The sequence below is a fragment of the Bicyclus anynana genome, chromosome 22, assembly GCF_947172395.1.
Source record: "Bicyclus anynana chromosome 22, ilBicAnyn1.1, whole genome shotgun sequence".
Classification (NCBI taxonomy): Eukaryota; Metazoa; Arthropoda; class Insecta; order Lepidoptera; family Nymphalidae; genus Bicyclus; species Bicyclus anynana.
In genome coordinates this window covers 7774152-7788353 of record NC_069104.1, presented here as the reverse complement: position 1 = coordinate 7788353, position 14202 = coordinate 7774152, and the positions used below count along the sequence as shown (strand labels likewise).

Below are 14202 nucleotides of genomic sequence, written 5' to 3'. Positions count from 1 at the left end.
AAAATCGGTATAAATATAAAAAATACATATTAAAAAATATAAGCCTATAGTACTGAAACAAAAATATTGATTTTCCATTCGTCATCTTAATTTTCTCGAAAGCTTTCAGATCTCCCGTGCTTACATCCACGGAAACGTCTAGAATTAATTGGACGGTCTAATTAAATTTCTAGACTGACGGCAGATAGTTGGAACGGTCCTCAAGAAACTAATGAATCCCAATGTAAGGAAAATGGGTTTCTACAACCTTAATCTATGTAATGAATATTTAAAAATAACGTCTAGGAATACTTTTTTTTCAGTATGTTTTTCTCACCTACTTCTGGCTTAAACACTCGCTGCCTGCGAGTATTTTATCGAAAAGCCCATCTGCGTTGAAGAAGCCGACAGTCAGGGAATGCGGTTTTAATCTACCGTTGTGAGCCATTTAAAAAATCTTTATATTCCTCTATCGCGCGGAGCATGATACTGTGCTCGCCTATTGCCCTTAGTTTACTTTATATTTTTTACATGTCACGTAACGGATACGATGGGTGACCGGTCGTCCATTTAGGAGTCAAATGGTATAAAGAAATTATAGCACGATTCCAGTCAATAACAAATGCAACTGTCACTGAAATTTCACTTTACTGACTGGAATTAAAAATCGTACTCACGGTTAATCTTACTTATGATTAATAATGCAGTCAGTAAAATGACATTCTAGTGACAGTTGCACTTGTCACTATACTGACTGGAATTAATAATCGTACTATAGAAGTTTTTGTAAAAAAATATTTATAAATACACCTGACACCTGTCGCCATTTCATCCATACATTCATTCTACTTTTCACGTCTCGGTCCACATTGCCATCGTTTTGAAAAAGCGACCCGAGGTATGATGACCATTTATACACAATTTTGGAAGATTGAGATGTGCTGCCAAAGTCAAGGAATAAATATTCAGTTTTCGTTTGACTGATTCGTAAGCCAACACTTTCTAATTTCTCCTGCCATATTCCCAGTCTGCTATGTACCTCAGATGCGTTTTCTCCGACAAGTACAATATCATCGGCGAACGGCATACACCAAGGTGCTTCTTCTTCCTGTATGTCTGACATCAGACATACAGGAAGAAGCACCTTGGTGTATGCTATGTTGTGTATGTGTAGATCAATTCTTTTTATAGGTCACGTATTTCACATGAGCTACGAGTTATAGTTCAATTGATAGCTGTAACGTATATTTTTTCATATTGGAAATTTTTCTTTTCCTAAATCTAACCAAAACTATACAAAAAACCTAAATGGGACTTCGGTCATTCACCTGTGACAAACGGAAACAAAACATCCGTAAACAAGAGTACTGAACAAACTGAAAAATAAACTGTTTACCATTAAAGAAGCTTCGACCATTGAAATTAATGACTTTGTCTTTTGTGACCCAAAATCAGGGCGCGCTTTGAACAAACTGTCTCGAATTGTATTGTCTGAAATATATTAAATATCGTTTCGTTCACCGTTAATCACGATAAAACGTTAATTAGTTTGTTTCGAATAAGTTTTGTGTTCCATTTAAAGTATTTATCTACCGAATGTTTAGACAATAATTCACCAAATGACCTACAAATAGAAATGCTACAGTTGTTATATTCACGGGCATACTAGTGCCATTTGTGTTTAATTTATCTATGATCCTCAACAACATACTACATTATTTACTCGAATCTGTAGAGTAATCAGACTATAGAGGAATCACTAGATCGACAAGGAAGTAGAACATAGATTTCCCTAAAGACATCTTCATCTTCTTAGCTTTATAAGTAAAGCTACAATGATAATGGAAGGATTTTTTTAATAATGTTTTAATAATTAAGTAAGTTTTTAATAATTAAGTATTATAAGTATGGGCTGGGCTGGGCTGCATTCGGGAAACTTCGCGACATCTTTTCGTCCGAAATTCCTCAGTGCCTGAAGACAAAAGTCTTCGAACAGTGCGTGTTGCCAGTGATGACCGAGACTTGGTCGCTAACTATGGGCCTCATAAGAAGCCTCAGAGTCACACAGCGGGCGATGGAACGAGCTATGTTAGGAGTATCTCTGCGTGATCGAATCAGAAATGAGGAGATCCGCAGAAGAACCAAAGTCACCGACATAGCTCAACGAGTTGCGAAGCTGAAGTGGCAATGGGCGGGGCACATAGTGCGAAGAGCCGATGGACGTTGGGGTCCCAAAGTGCTGGAATGGCGACCCCGCACTAGTAAGCGCAGTGTTGGCCGACCCCCCACCAGGTGGACTGACGACATCAAGCGAGTCGCAGGGATTCGCTGGATGCAGGTGGCTCAGTATCGTGATGTTTGGAAGTCCCTACAAAATCCCTATGTCCTGCAGTGGACGTCCATCGGCTGATATCCGGTCCATATGATGATGATGATTATTATAAGTATACATCTGAATAAAGTTTAAGTGTATGTCTGTGATTTCAAAAGAACTGTTTTTCAAGTGATTATAACTGTATACACGATACTAAAACATAATCAAGCTTTTCTAAATTTTTTGTCTGTCTTTCTGTTTGTCCAGGCTAATCTTTGGAATGGCTGAAAAGCTTTTAAATGGGTCATTCTTTCGTAATAAAGAAGGTATTTAGCAACATATAGGCTTTTATCGGCTTTATACTAGCGGGCGTCCGACATGAGCGTCTTGCGTTTCATTGCTCTTCAATATACACATTTGAATATTTGAGACTATATTTTGACGGCCTCCGTGGCGCAGTGGTATGCGCGGTGGAGTTACAAGACGGTGGTCTTATGTTTGATCCTCGGCTGGGTCGTTTAAGGTTTTCTAATTAATATAATAATAATTAATTGGTCCAAGTCTGGCTGGTGGGAGGATTTAGTCGTGGCTAGTTACCGGTTACCGGCAAAGACGTACCGCCAAGCGATTTAGCGTTCCGGTACGATGTCGTACCGAGAACCGAGAAACCGAAAGGGGTGTGGCTTTTCATCTTACACCTAACAAGCCCGCTTCCAACTTAGATTGCATTATCACTTACTATCAAGTGAGATTGTAGTCAAGAGCTTACTTGTAAAGAATAAAAAAAAAACGAAATAAAACTCACTAGAACGAGAGCTTACGGAATACACATGCCTAATTGTGCGAAGATCTCGACACAGGAATCGATCCCAGAACCTCAACCGAATCACTAGACAAGGTATTAAAACATACTCTTACATCTCTCTAAAGACATTTCCATAGCTTCACTGGCAACTGCAATGATCATGCAAGGCTAGTTTGGTATTAGAATATACCTAGTTAAGCCACTTTACATATTGTCTATAGTTCCAATATTTACATGACAAGACAAGTTGATTAAAAGCGAGCTGCAAGCTCCCAGCATCCTGTTGTTTCAGACACCCTAAAATAGTTCGACAAACTGAGATGAAATTTATGCTAATTCGTGGTTTTGTTATGAGATTGTACTCCCCGGAGCTGTAATAAAACTTCACCATTAATAATATTACTGGTATTAAATTGGTTTGAACGTAACACCGGCTAATTATGTACCTTTGGACTTGTATAGCAGTCGACACACCTATCTAACGTTTCTGCTTACTGTTTTACTTTACTTTTCTTTTTTTGTAATGTATTTCTTTTTGTAATGTAGTCCAAGTCCAACGGAAAACATAAGAAAATTCTACCTGGTCTCCACGATACAGATCAATCTAGTGTGGAGACCACAGGCAATCAAATACTTGGTTTTTGTATCTATTTTTGGTTAATAAAGATTTTATTATTATTTTTTATTAACTTCACCAATAAAATTGTATGACGTTTTTTGAGCGGGACAAGGTAAACTCTAACATCAAATATCTATAATTTGTGTCTTTACACTACACACAACTATAAAAGTCGTAACACACACGTGTAATTTTAACACAATGCAACATCACAAGTTTTGACGGCCTCCGTGGCGCAGTGGTGTGCGCGGTGGATTTACAAGACGGAGGTCCTGGGTTCGATCTCCGGCTGGGCTGATTGAGGTTTTCTTAATTGGTCCAGGTCTGGCTGTTGGGAGGCTTCGGCCGTAGCTAGTTACCACCCTACCGACAAAGACGTACCGCCAGGCGATTTAACGTTCCGGTACGATGTCATGTAGAAACCGAATGGGGTGTGGATTTTCATCCTCCTCTTAACAAGTTGGCCCGCTTCCATCTTAGATTGCATCGTCACTTACCATCAGGTGAGATTGTAGTCAAGGGCTAACTTGTAATAATAATAAAAAAGATACATTGTTTCTTTAAATTCGTACACACATTATTTTTAACAATTATTAATGTATTTTCAGTGCAGTGGTAAACTTTGATAGTTGATAGTTAGTTTGCTAGATTTTAGTTCAAGACAAATGGTATCTAATGACAATTAGGTTTATATATTAAACAAGGTCTTTGAGGTAAATCATAACCGACTGTTCAACTTACTCTTCGAAGTATAAAATAATTATATTATAGTTATGTTTAACCAACTCAACTCCAGGCCGCTACTAAAAATTTTTATAGATAAAATCGCATCGATTAAACTGACGAAATCAAGTACAAACGATATTATATAAATTGCCCAAAAGGCGATCAACATTATGGTAATCTAATGAAAAGACTAATACAATAAAAATTGGTTTCCAATACAAACAGGAAAACGTATATTTTGGGGTGTCCGGGGCGCCGTCTTTGGACCTGAAAATTGAAATCTTAATTGAATTTCTGAGCCACGAAAAGGAGAACCTTAAGAGTATTACAATGCTTATACAATCTAATCATGGAATACAAAATTCCGTGAATCCAATCAATGCCTCTCGGTCCGACATTTAAGCTGAGCGTACATTGTTGTATGAAATTCTCGAGACGATTTAACTTGCTTTTTTCCTTCTATTTTAGAAACAGTGTGCGTTGTAAGTGCAACGTCCTACTGTAATTACTATTAAATATATAACTGTTACTGTTAGTCCGATTACATTTTTTGTTTAACCCGTGACTACAATCTCATCTGATGGTAAGTGATGATGCAATCTATAATGGAAGCGTGCTAATTCATCTTTACATGTAAAAATGTTAAAAAGCCCCAAGTCATCATGAATAACTTAGATGGCTAGATGGCTAGAACCTTAGATGGCTAGAAATTATGTAGATTGTAGGTGCTAAGTAGAAAACTTTTCATCATAGTTTCTTGAAAATTTGACCACTTTTCATGTAAGTTACAGCTTTTTAATTTAACTTACATGATACTCGCTCTTATAGAAAAATTATGTACCTAAATCTTCCTTTTAAATTACCTAAGTAACCGCATGAAATCCCTTCAGTGGTTTTTGAGACTATCGCAAACAGACAGACTTCATAAGAATCACTACGTTCTTATCTATACTAAAATTGTCATTTAAGTAAACCTATTAGATAATTAGCTGACCTCCCGCGGTTTCGTCCGCATACGGGGATTAAATACGGGGATTAAATTTCGCTATCTCTTTCTCGAATAACTTTCAAATAACATGGCTATCTATTGGTAAAAGAAATTTCTAAATCGGTCCAGTAAATCTAAAGATTACCCCTACAGCACCAAAAAGAAGATGGTCCAAAATTGTATGGAGCCCAGGATCAGTCATTGTACCCTGGCGGAAATAAAAGAAAATATTTTTTTTAACTATTTTTCATTATACAAATCTACGAATCATAGTTCGAAGAGCCGATGGACGTTGGGGTCCCTTGGGCCGATTGAAGTGCTGGAATGGCGACCCCGCACTAGTAAGCGCAGTGTTGGCCGACCCCCCACCAGGTGGACTAACGACATCAAGCGAGTCGCAGGAATTCGCTGGATGCAGGTGGCTCAGTATCGTGATGTTTGGAAGTCCCTACAAAAGGCCTATGTCCTGCAGTGGACGTCCATCGGCTGATATGATGATGATGATGATGATGATGATGAAATCTACGAATTTACTTTAATTCTTTCGAAATCATATCTATTCTCTCCCAAAAAATGTAACACTAATATGAGTAATAATGACAGATTCTTGACGTTTTCAACGCAGTAGTCCATTTGACGTTTGCTGTCATTTGTCATGTCATAGTTGCTTTATGGGCGCCATCTTGATATAACTCGAAAATTTGGTTTTTAATTTTATTTATTCCCTTTTATTTAATAATATTTATTCACTTATTTAAATTTTAATAAAATTTATGTATTTTTTAAATTTTAATGATTACGAGGTACAGGAGTGGACCTGAAATGGACCATCTCCTTTACTTGCTATAGATATAGGTACCCCGGACGCAAATTGGACGTATTAGTGTAGAATTCCCTTGGTTGAGGTCTTATAATACACAATATATTATCAAAATCCTCAATCTGTGTTAATCAAGAAACTTCATCCTCCTCCGACTTTGCACGAAAGCTAAATTAATCCCCGAAAGACGATCATTTCAAATGTTTATTACTAAAATAATTATTTTGTCTGCTACAGGGTCGTTTAGTCTGCCCTTTGGATTATATTTGTATTTGATTGTTGTATTAGGAATGCCTACGTCTTGAAAACTGATTCTTAAGACCTAACAACTTTGTATTTTTTTATTCAAAACAATATCTTATTACTTTATGAATCATATATTATGAGTTTAATTTACTTTACTAGACCGCGACTTCGTCCAATTAAATTGCCAAACGTTACCATAAAGTGTTCATTTGAAGGGTGTGGTCGCTTGTGTAATTATAGAACACATGACGTTTTTATATAATTGTATGTAGTATAATTGTAGGTTTTTGACTATTTAGACTATGGATCTGTTTCGCACCCAAATTCACCAACAAAAAGTCTGTCGTTTTTATAAAGGGGGACGAGGTAAACTCACACATCGAAAATATTTAACGCCATTAAATATATTCTGTGTCCATACACTACACAATACACACACGCGTAATTTTTACATAGCCTTACAAACACATCGCATAGACTATACACAGAATATAATATACATAGAATATTCGATTACTTGATAGACTTTTTGCTGTTCCGTCAAAAGAATCGATTCTTTGTAGAAATTGTTTTTATTATACAAATTTAATAAAATTAAGGTAGTAATACTTACAAATGAAACGTAACTCCATCTTTTGCTAAAATACAAGTTTTTTGGCCATTTTTTAGGCCTTTCAACTACACAAACGGGCATTTTTAGGGAGCTCTTTACAAGACGAAAACGATTACTTTACGAAACTTAATGTATTAGATAAAAGTGTACAGTTAAAACGGTCTACATCATGCATTTAATTAGCACTATAAAAATGGAAAAAAATTAAAAATAAAAGTATTTCAATATTGTGATCGGAAACTAAGTGGTTTTTTATTGAACAAATAAAAAAAATCATGTTTCTTTTGTTACAGGGCATTCCTTAGAATTATATGTGTATGCTGCCCGAGGAAGTTGCGTAGGAAATACCAGCCACAGCTCCGCTTCAAGCAATCGCAGGTAAAATACTAATCGCCATACTTTACCTCCATACCGACTAATATAAATTTTATCCAGATAACAAAATATACCTAGGAAACAAAATAACCTAGCAAACAAGTCCAAGAATCTCGCTTATGCATTTTCGTTATTGATCCAAAAAAAAATCAGTGATTCGTACTCCGTATTATAAATGTCAAAGTGATTTTGTTTGTTTGTTATCTGTACGGTTGTTCTGACTTAGCCACTGAACCAATCATACGAAAATCTACTCGGGTAATCTAGATGAGTATTCTAGAAATAGAAATATTATACTAAATATTATTATAGCATTAGACTTTTCAACCCAGCTAAAGTTTCTGCAGGATCTCTAATTAACCAAAATCCACATGATCACTAATTAAATATCTTATGACAATAAATAGGCATATAAATTTTGTAAAAAAGTGTGTATGTTTGTTGCTTCAATTTAGCTAAAATTGTTAAATATAAATTAGGATATAGATAACAGGATTAACAAAATTAATCACTGTTCGCTTAGTTTGTGAAAAACAGAATGTTATAGTATTATAATAGTTTATTTTGTCTATATTAGTCAATGTGTGTCCAACTAACTATTGAGTTAGTCGGACACACACTGACTAACTAATGAGTTAGTCGGACGAATACCGACAAACTCCGGTATTCAGTATAATATTTGCTAATAAACTTGTGAACCCAGATCGTAAATTAAAAACTCACGACACCTTGAGTTTTTAAAAGTTTCATTCCTTATCGATGTTACTGAATTTTTAGCTTAGTTGATAAATTGTTTTACTTACAGTGGCGAACGACCCGCCGATATTACTCCTCGGGTGAACTCCAGGCCATCAGACAAAACTCCTGCGAGCAAACTTACATATAGCAACCCAACTTTGCTCACCTAATTATCTCTTGTACTTCAAGTGCCTTCTCTAAAAATCTTACTACATTTTTATGTACTATCATCAAATTCCCCGACTTTAATAAATATCAAAAGCATTTCAAAAATCAAGATTTCGAATTATTCGATATAGGAGGTACGTCTATCGTTACTTGTTGCACCGTATAAGTGACTTCGCCTTCCTTGGCATGTTTTTGTTCTAAAATAATCTGTATCCGCACAACTCCGATAAATGTGACATATATGTGATCATTTGAAAGCTTTCCGTCTATGTTTGTATCATGTTTACAAATTGCTCCGCTCTGAATTGCATGTTTCTATTGATATGGATAATGATGTGTTAGCCAGACATGACATTTTATGGAAGCTGATAGTTTGTCAATACTCCTACCATAGGTAAGTAAAGTAGTCAACCATGAGGTTTGGGCTGTCATCATCCTTAGCAACACATATTCGGCTCACTCTTGAGCACGAGTCTCTAGTCAGAATGAGAAGGGTTAACCTATAGTCCACCACACTGGCCAAAAGCTGATTAGGAGACTTCACACACGTAGAGAATTAAGAAATTCTCAGGTATGCAGTTTTCCTCACGATGATTTTCCTACAACGTTTGAGACACCTGATATGTAATTTCTGAAAATGCACATAACTCAAAAGTTGGAGGTGCATAACCCCGACCGGATTAGAATCTACGCTACGGAGTCGAAGGCAGAGATTATATTCACTGGGCTATGGATAGTTAATGATGATGTTGATGAGGATGATGATGATGATGATGACGAATAACTATGTTAGTAGGATGGGCTGACAAACCAGTCTTCATAAAATGAAATATGTTTTGCTATCACAGGCCCTCGTTTTAATATCACAGTAAAATTGTGCTTCCATTTATTCCTGTTACTGTGACCCGCTAAACCGTTGCAACGATACCTAAATGTTCACACGTTTCCTCTTTGCATGAAATAATCTGAATAACAAATGTGTGTCTCCGCTTACATACACTTTTCATCCCGAAATCCGTGTTGTTTTCAACTCGTATGCAAGTCTCACCACACGCGGCAAATGTTAAATACATGTTTATCTTTTACACCGAATGTTGTTTAAACTTTATTCCAGGAATGAATGTGAATTAGTCATTACTTAAACTATATTTAACTAAGTTCTTGAGAATTTGCATTTCATTTACGTAAATGCATTCGAGTTTTGGTTTCAACATTTGTGGGACTTGTGGCCATTTATATTGTATCATCTACAAATTGTTACATACGTTTCAGGTGTGATCCAATAATCCATAATTTATTTATAATGTGTATTTGAATGCATTGTCACTTACCATCAGGTGAGATTGTAGCCAAGGGCTAACTTAAAGAGAATAAAACAAAAACTCGACGTCATGTGGATGCCGAATATGTACCTACCCTGAATAGCTTGGATTTGAACCAGAGTTCGGATTACTACGGACGCAATATCAGAATTTGGGCCGGGATTTCCAAAAGCAAAAAATAACAAAGTACCTATATTCTTTCTATTGATAGGTTCGATGTCGGTGCCAGAAAACAAATTGAACTTCAAGAGCCTTGTGGCATAGCACCGCTTTCAAACCGATCAATTAAAAGGACATAGGAACGATGTTTTTTTCGCTATCTACAGTAATGCATTTTTTTTCTTGACTAAAACAATAAAATTAAAATAAATTAAAACTAATAAAAATACTTTTCAAAATTTGCCGCCCTTGGTAGGGTGCCCATCACGCAGGCAGCATTCCCGCGTTGAATTGCGTTTGAAATTCTTTGCGCGAGATTCTGCCTGCCCGAGGGTCGCCCTTTGCCTCCCTGAACTCTTCTTGACTATAACTGTTTATCAGACAAAAAAAAATTAACACAGTTTATGTTTTCCAGTATCCAGTGACAACGATGATGTATTCGTCAGTGTCACAACACGAGATGTGTCGTTTGTGACATCAGGCGCGCGCGGGGACCTGTAGGACCCCCCGCGCGCGCTGCTCCTGATGCCGGGGCCGCCGCTCCCTGCGCCCCGCACGGCGAGATGGCGACAACCATGACTACCCCATGAAGACCATAGAAGAGCCCAACACATACGACGAACCCATACCATGTCTAGAACGACACATATGCACCGAGACATCCTTCTGTCCCGATTCAGAATCGGTTAGCGAAATTAGCTTGGAAAGCGAATCTAGAAATCCATCGTTTAAACGTAATGTCAGTAAAAAGAGAGTCACTTATCAAACGAAAGCTGAAGTTATTTCAAGTTAACCGATTTAATCTTAAAAGCAACTTAATGTATGCAGTGAGGAAAATTTTATAGTACAGATATGTTACTCGCGTCGAAAGTGAGGCGGACAGAAGTGGATAATTGTCTTAATTTCATTTAGTAGCATTGTAAACAACGAAATTATTGAAACAGATAAAACCTAAATATTGTCTACAATGTCGATTTTTAAAAACTCTACCTACATACATATATATAATGTAAGTAAACACAAAAAAATGCATAATATGTGCGCTCAGTGGACTAGCAAATTTCGGATCACTTTTACCGGTGATAACATATCTAATAGTAAAAATCTTTGGCAGTGACACATCCTTTGCTTCAGAATGTCATTTGATTTAGCACAATTATCTTATGATGAATCTAATTAAACGTAAAGTTACCAAAAAGAGAATCACTTGTCAACGAAAGCTGAAACTATGTTAGCAAGCTAACCGTTTTGATAGTAAAAGTAAAATGTGTATTTATGATCCAGTCAAATTAGTACATTAACCTCGGAATTTGAGATACCTACCCAGTTGAATAGTTGTATAAAATTTGTATTTTAAAATTTTAAAAGTTGTCTCAAAACAATACATATAGTAGGGTGTCTGCGTCTATTAAAATTTGAAGACATATGTCATAAAAATCAATTTTTGTGCAAATCTCATTTCCTTCTAGATTTTTCGCTATTTGTATATATTGTAAATATTATGATCAATATGTAGGAGAGCCTTTAATTCTGAATTAAAAGCACTTCAGAAAACGAATCAGAAACCCATCTTTCAAATATAATATAAAGAAAATAGAGGGTTCCGTTGATACCAATGTAATGCTTAAAACAACATAATATATGCAGCGAGACTTATAGATTCGGAACAAGTTTTCGGTTGTTTTGAGTGACTCTAGAAATCCATTGTTTAAACGTAGGTTCCAATTCCCCCCGTCTCAACAAAAAGAAAGCCTCTTAACAAACCATAGCTTAGGTCTTTTTGCTATGATGAGCATATACGACAGTAAAAAGACATTTTTCTAGTCAGATTCGGAAAATGCACTAATCAAATTTAGAGGTTCAAAAAATAATATGTACTTAAAAATGTGTACGGAACCTTCGATTTCGCACTATTTTCGTTTTGTTGACATAATATTATTACACTCGTAGTAGTAGGAGTAGGTAATTATAATTAATTATAATTATTTATCTAAGTACTTACTTTAATTGTGAAAAAATTCAATCAGGAGCTGTGATTTACTAGCTTTGTACATAATATTAGTGTCTATATAATTATGATTCTATAGTAATACTATTTGTAAAAAATATACTTAATTTATTTCACTTTGTAAAATTTAAAACGTCTGCATTTTGTAAATAAATATTCTGATTAAGGGAAGTAAAGCGCTTCAAAACTCTGTAAATAACATACCAATTCATAATAATTTAATAAAACCCTTCAATACTCCTTAAAAATAATAGAGATGCGCCGACTATGACTTTTTCCGATTAGCCGACTAGCCGATTAGTCGGTTGCAAAGATGCCGACTAGTCGGCCGATTAGTCGGCAATGCCGATCACGGGTCGGGGATGTCCGTAAAGCTATGTTTAGATTCAGCTGATTTAAGCGCAAGTCGCATGCGAGTGTGTCACTCATCGGTTTTACCGACTAGTCGGCGACTTTGCCGATTAGTCGGCTTTACCGACTAGTCGGCAACAAGTCGGCGCATCACTAAAAAATAATGATCTATTTAAATTATTATTGTATGTATAGTTGCGTAAGTATGATTTTGTATTTCAAAGAAATGTTTACTACATAAATAAATTAGTAGTATTTTAACCAAATATGATTTTGAAAAGATTAGATCTGAAAACGATCTTTAAATTTATGTTTCTGAATATAAATTAATAACCCTAATAGAAAATATAATGCATATAAAGGACTGTTCGTATTTAAATATTGTAATTAATATTTGTAATTCCATTTGCAATAAACATTCCATTAATATTAATAATGAGGCTCATTGCAATTTATAATTGTTTAGGTTTAGACATTAATATGACGCTTTTAATGACTTTAGGTTGGTACAGTAGTAAAATGTTTTCAAAAAATTCCATTTTAATTACTTGGTAGATAACGACACTTTCAATTTATTTTTGTTTTATGACTTTTTCAATCGTAAAAAACGTGAAGATAAAATCGATTTCATATTTCAGTTGAATAATATTCTAGAGCAGTTATACGATTCTATAGAACAGAACTTTCTTGACCTATCATCAATGTAATGCAATTACAATGTCTGGTTTGTTTATAAATAAGCATGTCATCATCAACCCATATTCGGACTCACTGCTGAGCTCGAGTCTCCTCTCAGAATGAGAGGGGTTAGGCCACGCTGGCCCAATGCGGATTGGCAGACTTCACACACGCAGAGAATTGAGATAAATCTCTGGTGTGCAGGTTTCCTCACGATGTTTTCCTTCACCGTTTGAGACACGTGATATTTAATTTCTTAAAATGCACACAACTGAAAAGTTAGAGGTGCATGCTCCGGACCGGATTCGAACCCACACCCTCTGAAATCGGAGGCAGAGGTCATATCCACTGGGCTATCACGGCTCAACGATATTGGTGTTTTTATGTCGGAATTGTCAATTTGACAATTTTAGATGGTATTCATACCAACAGTTTAGAAACAAAACTTGTAAAATATAACAAATATACCAAAAATGTACCGAAATCAGAAAATACTTTATTACATTATTGTTTATGCAAAAAATAATTAACTACAGAAAAAAGTATTCAATAGTATCAGTTCGCTAATTCTCCTATTCATGCATTTTCCAGAAAAAATACATAAAATTACATTAATTTCAAAAACAACACCACTGTGCCTGTTTTATTATTGTAAAAAATATTTTTATGACCATTTGTTGTAATAAATAATATTATATTCTTATGTGTCTACGTTTAATAAAATTTAATATGTATTATGTAACTTAATAACTAAGTAAACTACAATTACGCAATGCTAGTCAACATAATATATTGTGAATAATATTGTAATTAGCTACTTGTAAAACGGGTTGTCGTAAAAATTTATATTAAATATTTTTTCAATTATGTTGTTTAATTTTTGAGATATCCTACTTTACACATCGTTATCATCATTATCAGCCGATGGACGTCCACTGCTGGACATAGGCCTCTTGGATTTCCAAACAAAACGATCTTTAGCCGCCAGATAAGGTAGGGGTAGGGTAGGGTAGGCTAAGGTGGGGTAGGGGTAGGGTAGGGGTAGTTGAAAATTTACATCGAGTTTCACGCGGACGAAGTCGCGGGAGTCCGCTAGTAAATAAATAAAAATATTTATTGCACTCAAAGCTACTTACTACAAAAACGGCAAAACATTATTTACAGAAGTAGTATAATTTACAATGAATCCACCATATTTAACTATAATCAGAACTTTAAAATATTAGTTACAGCAGCTAAAGCGTTAAAAATAACTGATACAAGATACAACATTTTGAAAAATCCGAAAGAAAG

General features: G+C 35.4%; 1 protein-coding gene across 1 annotated transcript in view; it reads left to right on the top strand.

Moving 5' to 3' along the window:
• The window catches only part of LOC112056723 (dopamine receptor 2-like), a 166857-nt gene extending 153126 nt beyond the window's left edge, over positions 1 to 13731 (top strand). The window contains exons 3-4 of the mRNA XM_052888388.1: positions 7404 to 7488; positions 10288 to 13731. Coding sequence (XP_052744348.1) covers positions 7404 to 7488; positions 10288 to 10347 — 145 coding nt within the window. The 3' untranslated portion in view covers positions 10348 to 13731. The remainder of the gene's footprint in view (positions 1 to 7403; positions 7489 to 10287) is intronic.
• Positions 13732 to 14202: the final 471 nt, after the last annotated feature.